The 26,907-nt window shown below is 38.1% G+C and overlaps 1 protein-coding gene across 2 annotated transcripts; it reads right to left on the bottom strand.

Moving 5' to 3' along the window:
* Window positions 1-564: 564 nt before the first annotated feature.
* Window positions 565-26,907, bottom strand: COMMD8 (COMM domain containing 8). 2 transcript variants are annotated; one of them, XM_060012604.1, is made up of 5 exons: window positions 26,769-26,907; window positions 24,200-24,355; window positions 20,659-20,811; window positions 18,937-19,092; window positions 565-3,645 (listed from the first exon to the last, which is right to left on the bottom strand). In XM_060012604.1, exons 1-5 carry the CDS (start codon window positions 26,832-26,834, stop codon window positions 3,550-3,552), a joined length of 627 nt encoding a protein of 208 aa, XP_059868587.1. In that variant the 5' UTR covers window positions 26,835-26,907; the 3' UTR covers window positions 565-3,549. The 2 variants fall into 2 exon arrangements, with proteins under 2 accessions (XP_059868587.1, XP_059868588.1); XM_060012605.1 differs by lacking the exon at window positions 565-3,645 and adding an exon at window positions 16,990-17,918.

Genomic DNA, 26,907 nt, shown 5'->3' with positions numbered 1-26,907 from the left:
CTAATGTATGTTAGTAAGAATATAAAAACCCTGCTTTAACTGGAAAAATTATCTCAGTGGTTTTATGAGAAATGAATCGGGCATGGGAACCAAATTTCATTTAAGTTTTCAGTTGTATAATCACAGTTCCCTGGTCAAGAAAATCTCCAGCCTCTGGGGATGAAGCAATCCATTTCGAAACTCTGTTTAGTTAGTTCTTTGGCAGGGTGAGATGCTTTTCCATCGTGAAATGCCCAAATAGACTAGAATGTGGCCACACCAGTGATAGTAAGGTCAATATTCCCAGTGACTACCCAGGAACCACTGTGTAGCCGTTTATTTTGAACACAGGAAGTGAGGCTTTTGGCTGATACCTAACAAGAATTAATAAGTCAAAACTCTTTTAAAAGTTTTTAAGGATGAAATGCTAAATCAGAAACAAAGTCTCTGTTGATCTGTGTTCCATAACAAAACAAGTTCTCTTTACCTGTTTAGATCATTCTTCTTGGAGAAGATTGAGCATAGTTTTTTTATTATTATCTTGCCTTAAAAGTCTAAAGGATTTGATGCGTGTAGTTTTAGATGTAAAGCATCTCTGAGAGAAAAAGAACGTTTTGAATTCTTATCTTTTATCCTTTGTAAAATGTAAAACTTAGTAAGCCTGAAGGCACGAAATGGTGTCACTGTAGGCCCTCCTGGATGTAGACAGTCACAGCTAGCACTACACAAATTCTGTTACATAGCTCTGGTTTTAGAGGCAATGGCAGCCAGAAAAATGGAAAAGCTGCCATATTTCTAATTAATAACCTCTGGCCTCGCTTCATTCTTCCGGACACCTCCTAGCCAAATCCTCCCCAATCTCGTTCCAGGCTGAACAGTACACAGAAAATAATCCTTCCTTCTCTGCCTCTCTACCTTGTCTTGCCCAAATTGATGACATAAAACATAAAAATTGCTAGACATTCTTAAGTGCCCTCAACCTGGTCCCCATTCCTGAAAGATTCAGATCGCTACATTTTAGAGGGGTTACTGTTTAACCATTTGGGGGTTGTTTTCTTTTAGCCATAATCTCCTGTATTAACAAAGTGGCAGCAGAGGCTGAAAACTGCACGGACGCACTCTCTTATGCCACAGTCATGTCCAGGGGACCCCATGTTCATAGTTCATAAACTGTGAAATAGACTGAGTCTTAGACTTAACCTGTATAGACCCAGCAGAAATCCCATCATTTATTTGCCAATGATGACTTCACACTCATTCCAACCAGTCATGTTTCTTGACTTAAGATATCAGGGGTGACATGTGCATTACACTCACCAGCTTTGTGAGGCCAAGACCCAGGTAAAGACATATTTTTGGCTTGAATTATCCAGGATTGTTGCCCCCATCCTCTCCATTGCCAAATAGAAACAGCAGACTCGTTGGTAGTTCTGCTGACTAAAGTGTTTTCACATATACCGTCTTTACTGTCCGTTACAATCAGTGAAGGAACTTGAAAATGCAAAGAGAAAATGTGGTGCAGAGAATAAAGTTTGCTTTATGGATCCAAGGATAGGCTTTCCTTAAAAAGCATTACGTACTATACACAGAGATGTTGACCAAATTCCATCTTTCTGAAATCAATGACTGCTTTATAAATATTCACTTCAGAAAGAGCTCAGTCGAAATTTGCCAAGTGAAACAAACAAACAAACAAAAGATCTATTTATAATGTTAGAAGGAAAAGCGCTCCAAGATTTCTTATATGGACAATTTTTAATAGTATTTTACAAAGGGTGATGTGCCACAGTTGTTTTTTTTTTTTTCCCTAAACAAATATAATCAAATATTTATCCCAGGAGGGAGGGTAAAGGAATGTGCAAGCATTTGTTCATGTTGGTTCATCAGCAGTTACTGGGATGAGGAGGACAGAAAAACGAACAAAAATATCTGTTGCTTGAAAGCAAACAGTCAACACAGAAGTCAAGTTGTTAATGGAATGTAGAATATTATGTAAACTTCCTTGTAAATTCTGTACATAGTTCATGGAACTGTTCCCTGTGGTGTGGTGGTCCTCAGCTTTTGGGTGGATGTTTGAAAAATACGAGCACTGTAAATAATGTAAGCTTACAAGGCACTCGCTTTTATTCATGAAGTGAAATGACTAGTGATTTGGGTCCAAACCAGAATCTTTTTAGCTCTTGCTCTTTCTCTGACATTGTGTGTGTACAGTTGTGTAATTCTGCCAGGTGTCTGTGATCACTGCCTCATGCCTCAACCCCACTGAAAGGGACTGGAGCTACCAAGAAGTCTGCACACCCCTGGGGCTCAGGAACAGCACACCAGCAGAGACAGGAATCTTAACGAGCTGCTCCTGGAACCGTGCCATGAAAAGTTTGACGCGTTTTTATCAGTCACTTGTGGCTACTCATATATTCAGATACCAAATTATCCATGCTGTTGAGGGGGTCAAGAATAGAAGACGTGATCAAAATCCACAGGGAATCCAAAGCTTCATTTGCACCAATAGCTTTAGCTTGTACCTTCTTTCCTTCCACAAGTGTTCCCAGAACTTCTAATACTTTCTAATAGAAATGGATGGATGGTTGATCAGGGTAAACAGTCGAATGTGCAAATGATGGGAAGGAGAAAAGGAGGAGATAGCCAACGACATTGATAACACCAACTGGCTGATTCATGCCTGAAAGATCCAGAGGTGACCATGGCACTGTTTTTGAAGGGTAAAAAGAAGTACTGGTATAAATGGACTGGGTATTGACAAGTATTTTTCAACTGGGGGCCTGAGATATGTTTGGTATGTGCTAGTTAAACTTAAAAGAGAATCTGGCAATTAAATGTTCTCAAATATATTTCTCCCAAGTCCTGGTATTCTTGAAAAAGTCTTCGGAATGGTGGGATATTATGCCATAAGATGTGTTTCCATGCAGACTGGCAGTCCCAGAGAGGGTGATGGTATCCACAGAAATTCAGAAATTCTAAGCAAGTAGGGAAATAGATTGGTTTCTTAGCAACATTTGAGAGTGATCGATGTCTTTCTTGCAGGTAAGAACTTAGCAAGGCAAGGCTTTCATTGCCAGCATTTTAAGTGCCAGGAAGAGTGCAGGGAGCCATCACTGTAAGACATTTTGGCTCCAAAATGTGCCAAGTAGGGTCCACAATCAATTGAATAAGAAAAAAAGCCCTGTTGGAACTAATCAAGTCAATGTCTAGGTCCAGAATACATTGTGCTTTTGCTTAAATCCTGCTTTTTCCAGATAACTGAAATCAACTAAGCTGACAGAAAACTCCACTGTTAGAGGCTGCAACTTCACAAACATTTGAAAGGAAATCCTTTTCAATAGAAGAACTTCAAACCAGAAAATACTAAGTTCCTGGAAGGATAAGCATAGTTTTGAGTTTGTTTTTATTTCTCCAAACCAAGAATTTCCTTATTCGAACTGAAGAGATCTAACAGTTGTTTGTTTTGTTTTGGTTTTCCTATTTCAAGAAGTCCTTGGTACATCAAGGGACTGGCAACCATTCCTGATTGGCCCCTAGACACTTTGTCCACCCTGGAACAATCAGCACTCATCACCAAGGCTTCAGTAGGAATTCGGTGTGGGAAAAGGAGGTATCTTTCTGAACCAGCTGGCAAAGAAAACCATTCTCATACCTGCATTTTCTCTCCTGAAGACAATAGAAAAATAAATCAATAAAAATTGTTTCATAAAAGAGAGGCCAAATAACATTATGCATTTGCCTAAAGTACACAGGGTCACAGATTCACTAACTTAAAACAGCCCCAGTTAGAAGCCAAAGGATAAATAAGAGCAATCAGTATTGCTGTCTGGCTCCTACTTCTCCCTGGGTTTCCTTTTGAAGAAAAACAGGGAAGGGGGAACATTTTCCAATATAATTTTTTATAGGTGAAAACTATTCAAATACGATATGTTTATGCATTTTGCAAGTTTGGCAACGTGAAACAGATTACCTCTTTTGTGTTCATTCCTTCCTGGCACCATACATCATCCTGACTCATGCCTTAACCCAATGAAATCAATCCCTTTCTTTTTCCTTTCTCATTTCTAAACCTCATAAGCTGTCTTGCTCATGGATAGCAGAAAGCTTAAGCTTCTTTGGACTTATACTGCATATCTTCAATTGAATCTACAAAAACAGTGAATTTTAATAATTTCCCCAAATTCCTACTCCTATTGCCTTTAACAGAATGTTAGAGGTAGCTACTGTATAATCACAGTAGCCTCTTCTGAACTGCCTTGGGTTATTTTTCTTTTCTGCTTTTCTGTCCCTTATATACAGAATACACGTTTACCTAAACCTTCTCCCTCCCAGTCTAATTCAAAATGAAATGGAAATAAAAATCATAAGCTCAAACCTAAGAAAACTACATTATCTACACTAAGGTTTGAGGATAAGACCATCTCCTTACATTATAGTTGTAATGTGGTGAATTCACACTGTATCAATTCTTTTTCATCAAACTCGTTTGTGTACTTCTTCAGTCTTAATTGTATGCCATTTAAAAATCTATTATTATTCCTCCCAGAATGGCTAATCATTTACACAGCACACCATTAGTTACAGACTGTCCTCTAGGAACCTGACCTAATTCATCCTTTCTGTATCTGATTCCTATTACAGATTTCCACTTCTATGCATTACCCTACCCACTCCTCTTCAACCTTCTAGCAGACATTAAATATAGTTAGTAACTGGACAGGTCATAAGGCAAACTGTCTAAACTGCCCCTATAAAATATGTGGAACATCTTTTTCCTCCAGACAACATTTCTATATTTAGAGAACAGAAAGTTCTCTAAACATATACCAAGCAATGTGCAGCTTAACCTTAAAAAGTTAACTATAAATGAGCTGTGTGGTGGGGAGAAGGAAATTATAGTGAACAGCAGACACCTTGGAATTAGGATTTTGTGACCTGGGCTTTATGCTGTCACTATCACAGCCTAGTTGTGTGACTACGGACATTCCACCAGATGACCTCCAAGTTCCCTTCCAGTACTAAATTTCAAAGGGAATTTTAAAGAGATTCATTTGTGTAGGAGATTACCAGAAAGATACAGGAGTCTCATGGCCTCTGTTAACACAGCCCCACAAATTTAGTTATATTCCTTGTTGCATGTCTTTGGGAGTAAGCCATCTGGTGTAAAGTGAACTGAATTGAAAACTTGTTCACAGTCCTCTAAAAATATATAGAGAACATAGAGTTAAATTTTCAGGCAAGTGGCAAAAAAAAAAAAAATTTATGATTTTAGTAATCGTCCACACTACAATATTTCCCTCTAAAAGCACTGGAGAGTCTCATATAACATAATCATCGTGGTCTCTATTTTCAGATATCTGAAAGATGTCGATCCCTTAGACCATTCTCTCTAACTCAGTCAGGAATGGCCATGGAATGCCCCTCCTGAGTGGAAAAGCCAACTTCTAAGCAGCATCTGAGCAGAAACGCTATTGCAGTGCCTTTCCATATTCCTTCCCATCCTAGACGCCATCACTGTCCTGTGTCCTGTAAGAGGAATAGCAGGTATGATTGAGCTCTCAGGTAAGAGGCAGCCACCCATCTATTGGAAAAGATTCCAGGTCTGTTATCCACTCTCTGTGCCCCCACTTCTCCCACCTCCTCCTATCCCCCACTTAAATCATTAAATCTGTCAAATGTTTTAGGCACAGCTATGGCAAAACTGAAAGTTTACTTATTAAATTGCAATCAGCATTTCTAGCTATTCACATTTTTAAAGATGCAGCCTAGTGTCTGAACAAGATCCCTAATGAGATTCCTGCACACAGATGTTCATAACTTTTTTTTCCTTTTTTAAAAGATACCTTCCATCTCTAAACTTTCATGATTCTCCTGAGAACCCCTGACCATTCAAAACTGTTAGGAGACTGCCTGGAAATTCCTCCCTTCCACCATAGGCCATTCTATGGATGAGATGGTCTCTTTTTTGTAGAGTTATCCTAATATTCTGCCCCTTGACCTCACACACCCCACAAAACCTTCCTATGTACAGATGTATTCATTACTCCTCTTAAAAGTAGTGAGCTAATAGTTTTCTATTACTGGTTTCCCACACTTTTTTCCTAGTGATGGTTTCATATTTAATTTCATTTTTTTCAAAACAGAGGAAGCATTCCTAAGTCTTCAAATTTTCACCAAGTTGAGATTAGTACTTACTAATATGTATATCAATTAGGATTCATTTAAGTGCAAGTAACAAAAGATACAACTAAAAGTAACATCAAAATGTTATCTCATATAACAGTTAGAAGTAGCGCAGTTACTGGGTTATTTCAATAGCACAATGATGTCATTATGACTCAGGCCCCTTCCCTAACCAGTTCTTAACTCTGTATGTTATCAGCAGCCATTATGGTTGCAAAGTGGCTACACTTACGCACTCATATCAAGTGGAAGAAACAAGGGAAAGCCCTGCCTTGGATTTCTTTTTAAGAGCAAGGACATCTTTCCCAAAAAACTCCCTCAACAGTCTTCTCTGTTGTCCCATTGGCCAGGGTTGGATAACACATCCATTCCTGAACCAGCCTCTGATAAGAGGAATGGAATTATCATGATTGGCTTACAACACTAACCCCAAGCTGCCCAGTGTCTGGGAAAAAAGGAGGTGGCGTGGGGAATATGTTAACAGAAAGAGGGAAGGGGGCTTCCCTGGTGGTGCGGTGGTTGGCGGTCCGCCTGCCGATGCAGGGGACACGGATTCGTGCCCCGGTCCGGGAGGATCCCACATGCCGCAGAGCGGCTGGGCCCGTGAGCCATGGCCGCTGAGCCTGCGCGTAACGGGAGAGGCCACAACAGTGAGGGGCCCGCGTACAACCAAAAAAAAAAAAAAAAGAGGGAAGAATGGCTTTTGGGTAGATATCCAACGATGACTGTCACACATTGGTCTACGGCATCAAAAACCACTTTCCCACACATTATTTCCTGGTTTGACCTTCACTACAATGCTGTGAAGTTAAGGTGACAAAACCAATATGTAGAAATAGAGGCTCAAATAGGTTAAATGATTTACCCAAGATCTGATAACTAGTTAGTGATGGAGTTAGTATTCAATCTCAGTTTTTCTTGGCTCCAAAGGCAAAGCTTTTTCCACTCTACTACACTGCCTGGATTTAATCTTTTTAACCTGATGATCCAGGTTGTGGGTAGTTCAAAGATGAGTGGAGAGTAGGAGAAAAGAGAGTGATTTCCTCTCCCAGTATGTCGATACTGTGCCGAGTAAACACTTGCTCTTTTTTGTAATCCTTCTCCATCCTTCCTCCATCCTCCACACACAAGTTTTTCATTACTCTCTTGAGGGAAAGTGTAGAAGGAGTAGCTTGTACAACATCTAAATAGCCTGAAGCGTGCCCCAGTTTCCCTGAGATAGTGCCAGTGTGTAATTATCAATAGATAATTTCACTCAAAATTGTCCATTTAGATAACGAGTTATATAGTCACGCTAATTATGAGGTCTCATGATTCCCATACCTGGAGGATATGGGAAATATTAGCAAGTTAATATTAACACCTTGGAGAAAATATCTTGGCTCCCTATGAATCTTTTATTCATGACTGACTTCAGTCTTCTCCATCACTCATGCTCACTTCATCTCTCATTGTACCCCTCACTCAGCTTCAAGCATGCTAATCCTTACGCTTTCCCTACCCTTCCACTGCAGCGGCCACCTATCATCCCAAAATGTTCTCGTTGCTGTGCTTGAATTTTTACATTTTATCTCCAGCTCAGCCTCCTCCTAACGCCTCCCTAATGAATCCAGCCAACATCAACCAAAAAGCCATCATGAGCAAACTTCCCTCATTCTGTTCACTCTCCCTCTCCCCTTCACCCTCAATTCTTGTGGCCATTTTGTCCAAAGATAGTTACTTCATTTGTGTATTTTCCAGTAGTTTTGCAAATAGATGCTCTGCCTCCCTAAATAAAGCGTAAGGTCTTTAAGGGTAAATGTCCCATTTTCTAATTCTTTTGCATTGCCCAAAGCATCTATTATTCTGTCCATTGTAGAGAATCTGTACATGCTGACTGAATAACCTACGTTGCTAAATGTAGCAACAGAGAATGTCCATAATGGACATTACTTTCAGAATTATAGATAATACCTTGTGAGGCAGGTGTCCCTGCTACCCTCCCCCAGGTTATTTTAGTCCCATTGAGCCTATGTCTGCAACCTCTAAGTGGATTTTTTTAAATGCAGCTAGAGTTACAACTGAACCCAGGTTAGGGTCTGTGCCGAGTGGTCACTGAGATTTTTTCCATTGTTTATGACTATACAAACTGAATCCTAACACCACCATTCTTGAGTCTGCCAGTCTAGCAGACTTGGACTTTCCATGCTAATTACTACTGCTTTTCCTCTACGGAAGAAGGAACGGTTTTATTTAAAGTTTCATTTTTCCCTCGTTTACCCAAGTTTGCCTTGTTAAAAGCCTTTGGATCTAGATTCTACTGGGCGTTTACTCTTGAAGCTGGGACTACACTGCGTAATTGGAACACTCCAATGTGAATCCTAAGAGAGTCCTCCCAGAGAGTATGGCACACCAAATTTCATTTCTGCCAAGAAGTAAATAGAAGGTTTAGAACTATCTTAGGGGGATGGGCAGTTTTTGACATGCACCAACTGTCCCTCAAGACTGCATAAAACAGATGTACAGAGAAATACCTTTTCTGCCCCTCTCCTTTCAGCTGCTAACTTCCCTGTTCTCCTGTTATATATATTTACTTATTTGCATAAAAGATATCATTTGCAAGCCTTACCTCAGAGTGGCAACCAGCCACCCCAGTTTTACTAGATAACATATTTTTCTACTTGATATTTCCCCAAATACATTGAATTGCAGTGTATCTGCTTTTTCTTTTTTTTAAGCGAATCAATTTCATGTTAATCTGTTGCCTACATCTTTTTGAAATACTCACTGGATAAAGCTTGAACTATTTTCTATTTTGCAACAATGCCACTGAGACATCTTGGGGGAAGCCCCTTGATTATTCTAACTCACTGCAGTGTTGTGGAAAACAGAATCATATACACAAGTGAAATTTCACATTCAGAACATCCACTACTCTTCTAAGTATGGAATACTCCTGATTAGATATGCATATATTCATTGACTGTGTTGCTCAACTCCTTATTTTAGAGAGGGCCAATAACCCTCTTGTTAAAAACTACCATGTGGCATTATTACAAAGTCAAGGTTGCATGAGGGTTTTGGAAATTCCAAATGATATAAATGTTTACAAGGGCCAAACTTTTTTTTTTGACATCTTTAAGTTTTTTATTTTTGAACGCTAGGCAGCATTTTGTGCCATTGTGATGGGAACCTAATGGCTAATGTGAAATAATGCTGTCATGTCATTTAAAAGGTTAATGAAAATGTAAAGAGGAAACTTTAATACTGCATAAATACAAATAAAACTCTCTTTGAGAGAAACTCATCTGGGTTAGGGTGGCTTGCTTGAAAAATTCTCTTGGCTGTCCATCATCTCTGAATAATTATTTCACTCCTCTGTCTTTACCCAAGGAGACTCAACTTGAGGCAAAGATCTTTACACAGTGATTCAGGAGGTTTGGGAAAGCAGGACTCATTAGGCTAAAGATTGGGAAAATTACTATCCTGCCAGCAATGGAACATCTCTTTGGCTACCACCTCACCTAAACCTTGATTGAATCCAAAAATTAGCTGAACTTTCCAAACCAGTCTCCTGCTATTTTAATTCACAGCACCCTGTACTACATAACTGGATCTTTCAAAAGCAGGTGCTACATGTATACAGAAAGAAATGCATACCTTCCGTTGCCTCTCAAAATCCGTTATGCTAAATTCACCAAATATGTTAGAAGATGTTAAGTGTTTTGTTCCTTGTGTTTTTTAATCTCCACTAATCATTTTGCTGAATTGTCTATTACCCTCCTACTAAATGTGAATTAGCTAATTCCTGAATGGCATTACACAGCTCTTGTAAATAAAATAACCCCTTTTCCCCTCTTTATTTTTCAGCAGGCAGAACTCCTTTAATTACAGAGGTACATAAATTACAATATATTAATGTTCTTTTGCTCTTTTGACATAAGCATCTGCTTTCTTACATAAGCAGATAATACTTTTGTATACCTACCAGACGACTAAAAAGCTCAAGGGCAAGAATGAGTATTTCCAGAAACCTACAGAAATTTTAATGAAATGAGACAGGTTTCACCGATGCCAAGAAAGAAAAGGTAGACTCCTTACTTTTGTAATCCAACTTTCTATTTTGTATCAGTATATACTGTATTTTCTGATTGAAACTGCTGTTCTCTCTAATGAAACTTGTGCTTTTCTGTAGTTGCTTTTTACATTTGAAATCAAAATTTCATACAGTATGCTTGACTTGTACCCTTTCTGTTAGGAATTTGATTAAATATCCTAACCGTTTCATTAATTCCTTTTTACATGCTTAAGTATTTGACGTTAGGCCTTTGCTGTCTCAAAAATGATATGTGGACAAAATCCATGAAGCCTGGAGACTGTGATTTATACACATGAAAGAAGAAATAGATTTCCCGTTTAGCAGTGAATCAGTGACCAAGAAGCTGTTCAGTGTCTTCTGATTACTGACCCTTTTACCCTTCATGGCCTTTTTTCTACTCATCATTCATTGAGTAATCATGTATTCTTGTAAAATGCAAAATCAACTTACATGCAATCAGGTATGGACACAAGAAATGCTTGTGCTCTCGATTTCAGGACTCACAGTCTCATACCTTAGCACTCACGGGACTGTAGTTTACTCATTATTTTGTTAATAGTGTGGCTTTGCTATAAAATAAGTTGCTGTTTTCTTTGCTTTAGTACTACAAGATTTTAAATGTTGCAGCAAATGAAAGAAAGAAAACACGTTTGAAGGCTGGTGTCAAAAACCATCAGCTGTACTTACAAAAGCCGTTGTGCAGCTTCTGAAATGAAGTTTATTGCTGTAAATATGTACAATTTATGTTAGCCTGTTTATTCCTAAAACACAAATAAAACTTTTTTTATTAAAAATGCCTACATATAAAAAGCTTACTTTGTACTATGTTTAAAAACATGCAAGATTTCAGGCATATCTTTTTATAATCCTTAAAAATGTTTAGAATTCTGAATCTTTCATTTGGGAGCTTTTATTATAAAATTTAATACAAAACAAAATCCCTTTACTTGGAAGAAATTCTTTGCAGTATTATCCAACAATTGGGAGAAAAATGCCAGCACTCTTCCAGGAGCTTGTTTCTGTACCACTTTGATTTTTTTTTTTTTAATATTCTTTAAGATAACATGCCTTACAAACATTTGAACATATGGAGTGTTTACATATTAGGGAATAAAAAAAGAAGAAATGAAGTTTCCTTGTATTCAAAAATGATGCCTAAAACGGACTTTAATAGCATCCATTTGTGAGGTGCATTATGTCATATTTCTTTTAAAAATCTCCACTGTAAATATGAATAGTAGAGTTGGCCTATTTGTCAGTCTTTCCTAATTTGAAGACTTCCAAACTCTGAACTCATTCTCTCCCTTCACAAATAATATGTTGACAATAAAATAATGAACAGACAAAAGGTGTGAAGTTCATTTATCCGTTAATTGGTGATTAGTAGAATAGCTTTTCAATAAGAGTCTAAATTCCAGCCTAGAGATGGCTTTAACATTCATCCAGCAGTATAACTGGGAATCTGCACTTTATCATCAGAGCCTTGGCCTGCAGAGCTACCAGGGGTTTAGACACCCTACACTTGGCTACTCTTTCCAGAAGACTATGTTATACAACGGGAGAAAGAAATGGCCATCCAGTTTTATTTAAATTAGAAAGTAACAAATATATACATAGCATTTTTAGGATTTGCTATAGGGATTATAAATAAGAAGAAGCTAGCATAAGGTAGGGGTTTGTGTATCTCTGTCGTCACTAGTACCAGCCAAGAATATGGAGAAATTGGAACCCTTGTGCACTTTTGGTGGGAATGTAAAATGACGTCATGGCTATGGAAAAAAGTGTGGAGATGTCTCAAAAAGTTAAAAATAGAACTACCATGTGATTCAGCAATCCCACTTCAAGGTATTTAGCATAAATAATTGGAAACAGGCTCTCGAAGAGATATTTGCACTCCTGTGCTCACTGCAACATTAGTCACAATAACCAAGAGGTGAAAAAAACAACTTAAATGTCCGTTGACAGATTAATGGATTTTAAAAAAATGTGGTATATACATGTAATGGAATATTATTCAGCCTTTAAAAAAAAAAGAAGGAAATCCTGAGGACATTATGGTAAGCATATGGAATATGGTAGCTATAGAAGGACAAAGGCTGTGTGATTCCACTTATGAAGTATCAAAAGTAGTCAAATTCTTGAAGCAGAAAGCAAAATGGGGATTGCCAGGGACTGGAGGAGGGAGAAATAGGGAGTTGCTGTTCATGGATAGAGTCTCAATGCTGCACAACAATGTATATACATGTTAACAATACTGTTAACAATACTGTACTGCAGACAAACATTTAAGAGAGTAGATTTCATGTTCTGTTTTTTGCCACAATTTTAAAAAAAGAAAGAAATGCAAAGTGGTATAGCCACTTTGAAAAAGTTTGACAGTTTCTTATAACATTAAACATAGTTGTGCAAAACTGGGGCTTCCCTGGGGGCACAGTGGTTGAGAATCCACCTGCCAATGCAGGGGACACAGGTTCGAGCCCTGGTCCGGGAAGATCCCACATGCCGCGGAGCAGCTAAGCCCATGCGCCACAACTACTGAGCCTGTGCTCTAGCCCGTGAGCCACAACTACTGAGCCCACGTGCCACAACTACTGAAGCCCATGCACCTAGAGCTCGTGCTCTGCACCAAAAGAAGCCTCCACAGTGAGAAGCCCGCGCACCACAACAAAGAGCAGCCCCCGCTCTCCACAACCAGAGAAAGTCCACGCGAAGCAACGAACACCCAACACAGCCAAAAATAAATAAATAAAACAAATTTATTTTTTAAAAAAACACAGTTGTGCAAAACGATCCAACAATCACATTCCTAGGTATTGTTCAGTTAGTTTCAAAACTTATGTCCACATAAGAACTTGCCTGTGCATGGTTACAACAGCTTTATTCATAATTGCCCCCAAAATGAAAAGAACCTATTTCCTTCAACAAGTGAATATAAACGGTGGTACACCTACACAATGAAATACTTCTCAGAGAGAAAACAGAAATGAGTTATTAAGGCAAAAAGACCTGGAAGAAAAGCATACTGATAAGTGAAAGAAGCCAGTCTGAAAAGACTACACACTACATGATCCCAACTACACGACATTCCGGAAAAGGGAAAGCTATAATGACATTAAGAAAAATCACTAGTTGTCTGGGGTTCTGAGGAAGATGGAGAGGGATGATTAAGTAAAGCATAGGGGATTTTTAGGGTGTTGAACTATTCTGTGGAGTCAGTACATGTGTTAGTTCACAACCTCGGGAGTTTCCCAAGTGTAATCAGAAACCAGCCCCCACCCATGCAGGGCAAGGATCTCTTGCCCTTTGAGAGGTGAACCACTCCAGATTAGTAGGTAGTGGTTTTAACAAGAAAGGCAACGTCCAAGACTTGCCTTGGGCGGCCACCAAGACAAGTAGGTCTCTGCCTCAACCCACCCAAGTCTTAAAAGTTTACATAGAAGCCTTAACTGGATTCAGTCACATATATAGTCCAGAGTCTCAATACCACATTATCACCTCTGGGCAGGATCCTTGGGGCAGCTTGTGGGAGTGGAGAAAACAAGTGGAATGCACATTCCAAGGACAGGGGAGGGGGCAAGGAGCCTCCTATTGCCAGGGTCCAGCTCACGGGTCAACAGCTGGTCACATCCTCTCGATGACCTCCCCCAACAACATGACATTAGGCATTTGTCAAAACTCAGAACTGTTCAACAAAAAGAATACACCTTAATGTATGCAAATTTAAATCTAAGAAGCTGGGGGATCCCAGCAAGGAAGACAGATTACAGCAAAAAATCTCACTATTACAAACGTATAAAACAACCTCATGAAGGGAGTGGGGAGGAGAGGTACTGACCCAAGTAACTTGGAAATGAGTGGAGTCTGTGAGACTAAAGGCAAAAGAAATAAATCCTTCCTGGGAAGAAAAAGAAAATTTCCCCCTCCCACACAGGGGTACAGATTAACAACCTTGACTGCTATATATATTCTGGAATGAATGGTGAATGGGGGCATTCAGGTTTCTCACTGCTGGAATGTGAATTCACAGATAAGGGAGGGTAGCAGGCTAGAATGATCCCAGTGTAATGAAGCAGAGTTGGAGACATCAGGAGGAACTCATGTGCAGCTTAATATACAGATGATTATATAAAGAAGTATTTATAGATATGTGTATATACACAGGTTAGTTTACATGCATGGATTTCTTTGTTCGGTCAGCTGAGAGGGCCCAAAAAAACAACAATGAGCACACCCAGCTTGGTTTCTAATACCATTCTTCAATAAACTGAACCAGGGCTTCTTGGAGAAATGGTTGATTCTAGGACTGGGAAGAAAATTGACAAGATGAGCGTGGAGCATCTAGTATTGCCAGGAAGTTAAGGAGAGAATATAAAATAAATAAATAAAATCCACCTCAAGGGTATGTCAAAGGACAAAGGAGCCAAGTGAAGAGCTCCAAATGGCCAAAGCTGAAACAATTTAAGTAATAAAATAAGTAATACTGGATTATAACCCAAAGTATAAAATAAATACCCATGAGTCCATACTATATAAATGATTAAATTAATTAATAAAGAGACAAATCTATGTGGAAGAATTCCAAAGCATTTATGTAACTATTCGGACCTCAAGGAGGGGGAGCCTAATTCCTTAAGTCTGGGTTGTACATAGTGGCTTCCTTCCAAAGAGGACAGTATGGAAGAAGGAGAAATAAAGAATAACTTTACAGTGAAGAAACTTGACAAACACTCCCTCCGCTGGGTGATCAAGGTCAATGTCAATTCATAAATACTGTTAAGAGTCTGTACCCTTGAGATGATGTGATGTAAATGGCACTTTACCTCTGTGATCTTCCTGCCCCAAACCCACAAGCCCAGTGTACACAGGAGAAAATTATTAAATTCCAATAGAGGGGCATCCTACAAAATATCTCACCCATATTCCTCAAACTATCAAGGTCATCAAAAACAGGTATGGGAAATTATCACAGCAAGAGAAGCCTAAGGAGACATGATAAATATGAAATGGAATCCTGGAAGAGAAAAAGGACATTAGGTAAAAACTTAGGAAATCTAAATAAACTATGGAATTTAGTTAATAATAATGTATTGATATTAGTTCATCAATTATAACAAATGGACCATACTAATATGTTAGTAACAGTGGAAACTGGATGTGGGGTATATGAGATCTCTTTGTACTATCTGCTTCATTTTTCTTTACATCCAAAACTGTTCTAAAAAAATAAGCTATTTACAAAAAAAAGAAAAAGAAAAAAAAAGATAAGCCACAAATTAGGAGAGAATATTTAAATACCTTCAAGGCATATATGTGATAAAGACTTGTATCCAGGCTATATAAAGAATTCCCAAAACTCGGAAGAAAACGATCCAATTTAAAAATGGGAAACTGATCTGGACACTTCACCAAAGAAGATGTACAGACAGCAAATAAGCACATGAAAAGATACTCAACATCATTAGGGAAATGAATATTATTAAAACAACAATGAGACACCACAACACACCTAAGAACAGCTGAAATTAGAAAGACTGACCATACCAAGTGTTAGCGAGGTGGTGGAGGTGGAACTCTCATAGACTGTGGTATGGAATGTAAAATGTAAAAATCACTTTGGAATACAGTTTGGCAGTGAAAAGATAAACATACACCTACCACATGATCCAGCCATTTCACTCCTAAGTATTTACTTCCAAAAGAAAGCATATGTCCATACAAAGACACATACAAGAATGTTCATAGCATTCTGTGTATTGTAACAGCCAAAAACTGTTAACCACCAAAACATCCATTAACAGGTGAACAGATAAACAAATGATGGTGGAATTCTACAACAGAATACTTCTCAACAATAAAAAGGAATGAACCACTGATATATGCAGTATCATGGATGAACTTAAAATAATACTGAAAGAAGCCAGATCACACAAAAAAAGAACATACTGTATGATTCCATTTATATTAAACTCTGGAAAACGGGAACTCATCTATAATGGCAGGACGCAGCTCAGTGGTCGTCTGGGGGTAAAGGGCGCAGGAGTAAGGATTACAAAGGAGTAGGACGACACTTTCAGGAGTGACTGGTTGTTCACCACCTTGAGGTGACGCTTTCATGGGTGTGCAGACGTCAAAACTGATCAGACTGCCCACTTTAAATATGTGCAGTCTATATCAGTCAGATTTCAATAAAGCATTTACATATGGTAATGAATAACGTAGTGAGAGAAGGACTAAGCAGAGTAAGGTTTTCCCCTTCTCAAAGGAAGGACTTTGTGGAGGGTTGAAATTCTGAAGGACCCTATATCAGTATTATTGCAAGTGCTCGCCTACAAACTGTTACTGGTCCACAACGACATAAGGAATTTGCACAAGAAGGTAAAACAACTACCTCCCAAAGCACGCTGGTTAGTTCAGCTGATTTTTTTTTTCCCTGGCCAAAATTTCTCAGTGAAGAAAGAAGTATATTGATGAACATTGTGGCACAAGCTCCACATCTAATCACCAAGCTGTAACAAACAGTTCATAGAGTGGCATTAGCCTACAGACACGTTTTGAGTAGCACCGTCCGAACTGCACTCACTTTTGTTAATCTCACTAAGCCTACCCTCATCTGTATGATGAGAATAAGAGGGAATGCTCTGGACACCTCGAATAATAATCTGATGCTCTAATGAATTATAAATCTTGCAAAAATCAGGTACCAATGATGTGTTATTGAGTTATGTAGAAAGTCATCCGAAATAAAGCAATATATAAAAATAAAATATTTTTTATTTGCTCAAAATGCTTGTTTTTAAAGTTAACTGAAATTAAAAATGGTCTGTTTTCCAATGAAGTTGTTAACATCCAAAACTTCAGTAAGAGTTTGTAACAAATTAAGAGTTTACAACAAATGTGGTCTATATACAGTCTTAGCTGACATTTTGATAGTAGTGTATACTCTATACAATGACATGTATTCTTTTTATCAGAGCATACTCTCCTGATCAGACACAGAAATACAGAAGTTACAGTGTTATTTTCATTTTTATCTATGTTCTAATATGAGATTTTAGTTTCTATTATTCAAAACTCAAAATTGTTCACACAGATTTAGTGTTTTTTCATGTCTGGAGCACTTCTCTAAGAAATTTTACATTTTATAAACTTTCCTTTGAAATACGAGAAAAACATGGGATCTCCTGAGTTACAGATGTAGCTTATACATTCTTTAAAAGTTATTTTTTTAAAATATCACAAATTAACCATATATAACCATAATAAACATCCTTGCTAGTCACATAGTTCTTTAAGCAATATTCAAGTATATTTGTGCTTGTAAGTTTCCATTACTTTAGAGCCTACTTTTAGCTTTCAATAAAACTGTATATCTGTAAAGGTTTCTCAAATATGTAATAAATGAAGCAAAACAGTCATTATGAAAATATAAACTGCTATTATAGCCTTTTCATCTTTCATGTTTTTATGCATTTCTTGTCAACCATATAATTTCCTGTTCTTTAGGGAAGTTGATAAATTGTTGTCTTTGTAATCTCAACACTGCTGCTTTCTCAGCAGGCCATAAGAGTATATCACAGGTTTCCTAACACATGGTATTCACTCTGCCGTATCAGTTGTAGCAGTGGAATCCGATAATATTGGTATTCATCACTTCCAGTTATTTCAACTGCAGGACCACCTTAAAACACAAACGGAGGGAAGGGTGGGAATCAGGTTACCCCAGAATGATGCCAGTATCTGCTGAATGAGATGCTTTGAAATCTCTGAAGAAGGAGCTGGAGAACTGACAAGTACAATGCACAGAAGGCACAGGTCTGCCAGGATCCATGCTTCAGACTCATCTAACATTTACACCAGGCTCTGCCACACACGTCTCCAGACTTGTAGCCTCATCCAAAGGCAAGCCAGGCTACCAGTTTGTTACTGGGCATGTGGACCAGTCATCAAGGCACCACGATGGCCGAGTGACTGCAGAGTATGGAGGGAAGATGAAGTATACCAGACTTTCAAAAAGATCGAGCCACGATGGGTTAGTGGCAAGAGAGGTTGGTAAGAATAACTGACTTTAATCCTTGAGACACGATCACTAGAGACGACGCTCGGCAACAAAAAAAGGAACATACGCAACGTAGGGAATTATGTCTTCCTCACGGCAGCAGTTTCTACTGTCTAAATATTACTTTTCACATTAAACACTCGGAATTGTTACTGTTACTTAGCCAGTCCTTTGTAAATGTAAAGCTTTTGGTCCTTCATTAGCTCTATTTTGTCTCAAGCTGATTTCTGTCATAATAACTACAAACCATACTTTGTCTCTGGTACTTAAGGTGATTTTCTGCCATTTGTCCAGTAAATAAGACAATCTTTTCTTCAAGATCATTAATTATTAATCATTAAATGTCTTCAGAAAAATTTTTTTACCATTAATGAGCACTGGAGCAAAACAAATTTAGCTGTTATTCTTTAAAAAAAATAACCACTTGATAAATTATGTTCTATTAATGTAAATTAAATTTATAATTAATGTAATATCTAAAACTAGAGAAGAACATATCAAAGTATCTTCTGTGCTTGACATAAAATATCAGGAACAAAAGAAATATTAAACATAAATGATTAGTTTTTCTTATATTGCTCTAATGGTATCAATCAGAAATTAAATATTTTGAACCATACAAAAAAATTAAAACACATACCTTATTAGCTGCTTCCAAGGAATTTATTAGATTCTGCAGCTCTTCTTTACTCATTTCAACAGAATACGGCTTGACTTCACCGTTTTCTTTCACATCTAGATGAAGGTTTAAAAGTGGCATTTGTAGTGTAGCAATCTTGTCACTAGAAAGTGCAAGCTGTTTAAAATGAGAAAAATACTAATTAGTAAGTAGTATTAAAAAGGAATATATTACATATGCATCAGAGCTTACAAACAACACGTTAGAAAAAAGAGTACTCCTGTTTGCTATGAAGTACAGGGAAATGTGGAAGGAATAAAAGAAATTAAACCCATGCCAAACCAGCATATATCTGAAGAATAGAAAAAGAAAAGAGAGAAAGTAGTTTAGGGGAAAAAGACAAGCAGTCAGGATTTTATGGTAGGAGTAGAAATCTAGAGCAGCGTTATGGCTGGGAAGTACTGAATGGGTTCAATGCATCAAGAAACAGAATTTTAAAGAAGTGTAATGATAACAACAGGATGAAAGTCCGTGTACAAAGATAAAACTAAAAACACCGTTAAGTCTCAGAAATTAAGATGCTTAAATAATGAGCAGATAACTCTCTATTAAACTATTGAAAAATGTTATCAAGATACCATCTTTGATCAGAGCCACTCAACAAAAACATAGGACACTTTTACCTCTTCTACTTTCTGTCTAGAGGAAATGGAAGAACCAACTGTTGACGATACTAAAGCTTTTTGAAACAATCATCATAGCTTCACTGGCAGATGGCAAAGAGAAACTCAGTTTTCCTGGAATCTGAGCCAGTAACCCCACAATAACTGAATTTTGGAGTGCTACCACTTGCGAAAGTTTACTTGGGCAATAGTAAAGGACTCCCTCCCTGACAACCAACCTCAAAGGATCTCCCTTGTGGTGCATACACTACAGGACCAAACAAACCTTCACCTAGCTCCTCCATCCTCTCTCCAAAACACAGGACCCATAATATCTGAGAAAGCATCACCTTCAGGTTGTCCGCCTCATCAATAATTTTCCTCAATACTTCCAACAAGTGGTTTCCCAGCCTATGTTTGAATACCAGCTATGAGAAGGAGTGTGCTAACTCAAAAAGAGGTTAAAGTAATTTTCAGGGCTTCCCTGGTGGCGCAGTGTTGACAGTCCACCTGCCGATGCAGGGGACGCAGGTTCGTGCCCCGGTCCAGGAAGATCCCACATGCCGCAGAGCGGCTGGGCCCGTGAGCCATGGCCACTGAGCCTGCGTGTCCGGAGCCTGTGCTCCGCAACGGGAGAGGCCACAACAGTGAGAGGCCCGCGTACCGCAAAAAAAAAAATAATAATTTTCAGATACGTATAGTGGTTAAATTATTATTTCTTAGGTTGAATTGAAACCTATCTTATTACAAATCATATACTTTAGCCTTTGTCCTATCCGCCAGAGCCACAGAGTACATATCTATTCCTTCATCTACATGACTTTTAGTCCTTTAATGACTTAAAGCTTTACTTAATTAAATTTATTATACTTGTAATTTATTATACATGGTTTAGATGTCTGCAGTGCACTTACTGATGCCCAAGTTAACACAAAAGATGTAATTTTAATTATCTTTGATACATTTTTAGGAAAATGTATTCTCAAAAATACAGAAATTTTAGATATATATTACAAAAAAATAAATCTATTCAAAAAATGAAATAAAAAGCATAAATACTCATAAATAAATATATTCTCACCTTTAACTGCCAATCAAAATCCTGTAGCTGTGAAGAGGAAATATCAACTATTTCTTCCAACAGAGCCTGCTTGATTTCATCTTTCCTACTTTTTAAGCATTTCATGATAGCTTCTTGATGAGATGAATTCAACTGATCCAACTGCTGAGATATCTATGAAAATAAAAATAGATGGTTAGAAAATCAGTGAAAGGGCCTTTCTGTTTATTCTTTTAATTTTTATTGGAGTATGGCTGCTTTACAATGTTGTGTTAGCCTCCAGTGCACAACAAAATGAATCAGCCATACACATAGAGATATCCCGTCCCTCTTGGACTTCCCTCCCATTTAGGTTACCCCAGTGCATTAGGCAGAATCCCCTGTGCTATACAGTATGTTCCCATCATTTGTCTATTTTATACATAGTATTGATAATGTATACGTGTCAATGCCAGTCTCCTAATTCCTCCCACCCCACCCCTTCCCCCCTTGGTATCCACACATTGTTTTCTACGTCTCTGTCTCTATTTCTGCTTTGCAAATAAGACCACCTATACCACTTTTCTAGATTCCACATATATGCGTTATTATACGATATTCGCTTTTCTCTTTCTGACTTACTTCACTCTGTATGACACGCTCTAGGTTCATCCACGTCTCTACAGATGACCTAATTTCACTCCTTTTTATGGCTGAGTAATATTCCACTGTATACATGTACCACATCTTCTTTACCCATTCCCCTTTTGATGGACATTTGGGTTGCTTCCATGTCCTGGCTATTGTAAATAGTTCTGCTATGAACACTGGGGTGCATGTGTTTTTTTGAATTATGGTTTTCTCTGGGTATATGCCCAGTAGTGGGATTGTTTGGTCATATGGTAGTTCTATTTTTAGTTTTTTTAAGGAACCTCCATACTGTTTTCCATAGCAGCTGTATCAATTTACATTCCTACCAACAGTGTATGAGGGTTCCCTTTTCTCCACACCCTCTCCAGCATTTATTGTTTGTAGACTTTTTGATGATGGCCATTCTGACCAATGTGAGGTGATACCTCCTGGTAGTTTTGATTTGCATTTCTCTCATGATTAGTGATGCTGAGCATCTTTAGGGCCTTTCTGTTTAAAATGTAAACAACAGTCACACTCTCACATACCCTTTAAAATAGTAGTATCAATAAATGAAAAAAAAAACTTCTATAACCATGAAACAATAAGATGAGGATGCATAACCAATAAACAAGAGGTTTTAACAAATTTTTGCAAAACAGAAAGTAAAAAGGGCTGACCAGTGAAGCAGAATAAGAGTGAATACACTTGGAAACCACTAAAGCTGGTACACCTATATTAATGTATCAGAAAACAGACTTTAAGAAATAGAGCAGGATAGCGAAAGGGTTGCTCAACAGAAATACATAACAATCATAAATGTGTGTGCACGTAATAACACCACTTCAAAATATATAAAGCACCAAAACTTGGCAGAAATAGAGAAATGGGTAAATCAACTTTCATAATTAGAGATGTTAACAAACCTCTCAGTAACTGATAGAAAGAGACAAAAAAATCAGTAAAAATATAGCATTGAAAAACATTTTCTGCTTAACCTAACTACACATAGAACACTACACCCTACGATTGCAGAATACATATTATCTTCAAGTGTATATGGGACATCCCCCAAAATGAAACATACGCTGAGCCATGTCGCAAATCACAAGATTTCAAAGGATTGGAACCATACTATTTATATTTTTGAGCCACTGTGTAATTAAATCATAACTGAAAAAAATTCCAGCATCTGAAAATTAAGCAACATGGTAACACAGTACTAAGTGACAAAAGAAATAAATCTTGCACAAACTTTCAGAGAAAAAGGAAAAAAAAACAAAACAAACAACTTCCTAATTCATTCCATGAGACCAGAATAAAACTTTATATTCTGAAAAAAAAATTATAGGAAAAAAAAATTATGGGCCAATATCACTCAAATATAGATGAAAAAATCCTAAACAAAATATTGGCAAATCAAACCAAAAGATACATTAAAAAAGATAATACATCATGACCAAGTTGAGTTTATTTTGGCAACGTAAGGTTAGCTTAACATTCAAAAATCAATGCAAGGCATCACATTAACAAAATAAAGGTGAAAATAATAAATTCAGGAAAAAAGCATCTGATAAAATTCAATACCTATTAATGATAAAAATTCTCAGCAAAGTAAGAATTGTAGGAAGCTTCTTTAATCTAATCACGGATACCCATAAAATTATACAGCTGACACACTAAATTGTGAAATAGTGAACACATACATTCTCTGTAAGGTCAGGAACAAGGCACTGCTTTTCTTTTTTCCCCAAAACTGTCCTGAAAGTATAAGCCAGTGCAATAAGAGGGGAAAAAAAGAAATAAAAGGTATTAAAATTGAAAAAGAAAATGATTGCATATAAAAAAAATCCAAAAAAATTTATAAACCATTATATATAAATTTAGAAAGACTGTTGGACACAAAGTATATAAAAATCAACACTGTTTGCACATACTAGCAATATGCAATTGGAGAGCAAAATTAAAGAACATCAGAAACATCAGTTACTTAGAAATAAATCCAACAAAATATTTGCAAGACCTCTACACTGAAAACTACAAAATATTAGAGCAAAACTGAAGTTAATCTAAATGAATGGAAGGTTATACCATATTCATAGATCAGAAGGCTCAGTACTGTTAAGATGTCAATTCTCTCCAAAACAGTCTAGAGATTCAGTGCAATCCCATGCTATGCACTTAATGTCCCCTAAAAATTCATGTTAAAACTCTGACCTTCGGGCTTCCCTGGTGGCGCAGTGGTTGAGAGTGGTTGAGAGTCCGCACTATTCATAATAATGAAAGAGGCAATGACCCAACTATTCATCAGTAGGGGGATAGAAAAATAAGCCCTACTAATTCCTATCATCAAATACTACAAGGGGTTAAAATACATAAACCAGATCTACATTTATGAACATTGGTAAATCTAAAACGCAGTGTGGCAGGAAAATTACAAATAAACATTACCATTGACAAGTTACACATTTAAACAGCTCAAATAATTGTATATATTGCTTAAAGATGCAAATATTCACACAATATAGAATACAAAACACGCACACAACTTCACAAGTGGTAATCTCTAGGGGGAGGGTGATATTTATGTGTATCTGTAATGCCTTGTTTCTAAAACACACACAAACCTGAAATACATAAAATAAAATTTTAACAACTGTTTAATTGTGGTAATGGGAATATAGGTGTCAGTTATATAACTTTCCGTTTTCTTCTATATGACTTAAATGTTTCACAATTTTAAAATATACAAACAACCAAAAACAAAACTACAAAAATCCAGAACTTGCAGATTTTCCACTTAAAATTATGAGGTTTTTATTGTTATCTATTATACACTTAATAATGATGGCCCTTGTTTTATATAGTGCCCTGAAGACCAACTTAATAAAAAAAACTGAATACAAATTATTTATTATTTATCATAAGGTATATAAATTTGGAATGAAGTTACCTCTTCATCAGATAAATTTTTACCAACTACAGCTTTGAAAAAGTTGGTAATGTCTTCTAGAACATGCATCCATTCTGTTGAATCCCAAACACTGTGATAATCCTGGTAGAGAGGATAAGTTCGGCCACAAATGCCATCAATTATTTTATGAAGAAGCTAGAGAGAAGAAAAAAGAGAAATAAATGTAATTATAAGTAAAATTATAAAACAGATTTATCTTCCTCGTAGCACATAAATGGTGTTGGGAGAAGTTCATGTAACCTTCAGGAGCAGCTGAGGTTGAAAAGCAACTATCCTTAACATTATTTTATTAATTAAAAGTTAGAGGGCTTCCCTGGTGGCGCAGTGGTTGGGAGTCCGCCTGCCGATGCAGGGGACACGGGTTCGTGCCCCGGTCCGGGAAGATCCCACATGCCGCGGAGCAGCTGGGCCCGTGAGCCATGGCCGCTGAGCCTGAGTGTCCGGAGCCTGTGCTCCGCAACGGGAGAGGCCACAACAGTGAGAGCCCCGTGTACCGCAAAAAAAAAAAAAAAAAAGTTAGAGCTTCTCACACACACACACACAGACTTTCTGTAACTGTCCACCTTCAGAAGCTAAAATAATTTTATAGATACACTGTTGTTTCTCCAACGTTCCTGAAAGGAAGATGGTGAGTGTACAAGTTTCTCCTTGGGATTCCTTAGACATCGGATTTATACCAATAACGAAAAAACAAGGTATGACTCTTAGATCAAAGTCTTTTAACTGTAGATCTACACACCTCTTCTCTCCGTTTTCCACAACACCCACACTTATTTCTTTTGGTCCAAAAAAAGCCCTCGGTGCCTTTCTTTCTTTTTTACATTCCTTTCTCTCTACCCTACCTTAATGCCAGCAATGGAAACCCTAACACATATATAACTAAACTAAGTAATTAAGACTGGATTTTGGAACAAAACTGTCTAGTCTGAATCCTATTTCCACTACATACTAGTTTTGCCAAGTTATTTAAACATTCTGTGCCTGTTTCCTCATGTGTAAAACGAGGATATCATCTACCCCTATAATGTTGTATGGATTGAAGAATACATGCAGATCACTTGGCACACTCCTGGCATTAAACACTGCTTGCCATTGTTATCCTTCTTCATCTTATTATTATCATCATCATCACTATTACTACTACTACTACGGTACTACGTTCCATGCCTTTAACATATATTAACTGAGTACCTACTATACCAGCACTATTCTAGGCAAATGATAAATATGGTTTTCCTTCTCAAGGGATATTTGTGTCTTGTAAGAAGCATACTTGAACCCAAACAACTTGGAAATGCATTTAAGCAGCAAGGCTTCCAACTCTTTTCTCCTGGATCATATTCCAGTCCATTTTAAGCAGTAACTCCTCTATAAACACCACACATATCGGAACAGAGATGAGCAACTGGTGACCCTACTTCCAAATGTTGGCTAAAGCACTATGTGAACAGAAATCTTATTTATCATAAATTAACCAACATTGTCAACTTGAAATTCATTCAAAATTCTCTACCTATATTTCACCTTATCCCAAACTGTCCCCCATGCTAAAACAAAACTCAGAACTCAAACTGAAAAATAAGAGTGCTATCCTTTTGGAATATATTTTTTAAATTAATTCACAAATATGTAATGAGCACTTCATTCCAGTTATTAAACAAGTTAATGTAAATACAAAGAAAAATAACTATAACAGCTACCATTTATAAAGCCCGAATTATGTACCAAACACTGTGCTGATCTTCACTGTAACCCTGTGAAGTAAGCCTTGCTATTATCCCCATTTTACAAATGAGGAAACTGAGGATAAATAAGATAAGGTCCTACATATCAGAGCCTCAGTCCATTAGAGAAAACTAATATATCAATAAATAAATGTAATTTAGGTTAAGAGTTATAATACAAGTTTACAGAAGGTACAGAACAGCACAGAGGAAGGAGGGAAAAGTATGTCTTAAAAGGATGAGTAGTTGGCCAAACAGGAGAAGGGTATTTCTAGTCACAAGCAGCTGCATATGCAGATAAAAGTGTAAAACCACATGGTGCAACTTGGGAGATGACAGCATACAAAGCTGGAGAGGTGGTGGAGGCCAAATCACAAAGGGCCTTGTATACAGTGCAAAAGAGCCGAAACTTTAATGTGTGTTCAATAGGGAACGAGAGGTTGCAAACCAACCCGTCCAGGTTGTAAGTTTTCAAAGACTACGTGGCGACTCCACCCCCCGGCCCGGGTCACTTGGTCCCGGCCGCTTGCGGGAGAGAACAGGCAGTCCCCCACTCAGGTGCGGGCGCGGCCCGGCGGGCGTCTGCGTGCAAAGCGCCCGGAGAGGCCACTGGAGGCCGGGTCGCAGAAGTGGCGACCCAAGCCTCGGCCTCCTCAACTCTCCAGGAAACGCAGGGGGCGGGCCACCCGAAATCACACCCCTTCCTCCTCCTTCCCCTGGGAAGCCGGCACGAGCCCCGCAAACGCATCCAGGTGGGACCTGCCCCGCACGCCAGGCCTTCCCGGAGCCCGGCCCCGCGCAGCCGCCCCTGGCGCCCTCCTCACCTGCAGGCCCAGCTCGGCAGGAAGCTTCTGCAGCCGCCACAAGGGAACCCCCTCTTCCGGCTCCATCCCTGCGAGTAGCGAGGCTGGGTCACATGACCACTCCTGGCGTCTCCTTTGAGGCCGCGGCTCGCTCACGTGA

This window comes from Delphinus delphis, chromosome 5 (genome assembly GCF_949987515.2).
Source record: "Delphinus delphis chromosome 5, mDelDel1.2, whole genome shotgun sequence".
NCBI lineage: Eukaryota > Metazoa > Chordata > Mammalia > Artiodactyla > Delphinidae > Delphinus > Delphinus delphis.
Note: the sequence above shows the minus strand (reverse complement) of the source record. Positions and strands in the feature narration are given on the sequence as shown.

Excerpts from the sequence above, each read along its gene's own strand:
- COMMD8 (XM_060012604.1), bottom strand. The coding sequence starts at position 26,834 with ATGGAGCCGGAAGAGGGGGTTCCCTTGTGGCGGCTGCAGAAGCTTCCT. Across the intron at positions 20,812-24,199 it reads AAAATTTATCTGATGAAGAG|ATATCTCAGCAGTTGGATCA; the intron begins GTAACTTCATTC and ends TTATTTTCATAG. Across the intron at positions 3,646-18,936 it reads CCTTGGAAGCAGCTAATAAG|GAGAGAAAATGCAGGTATGA; the intron begins GTATGTGTTTTA and ends TATTGTCTTCAG.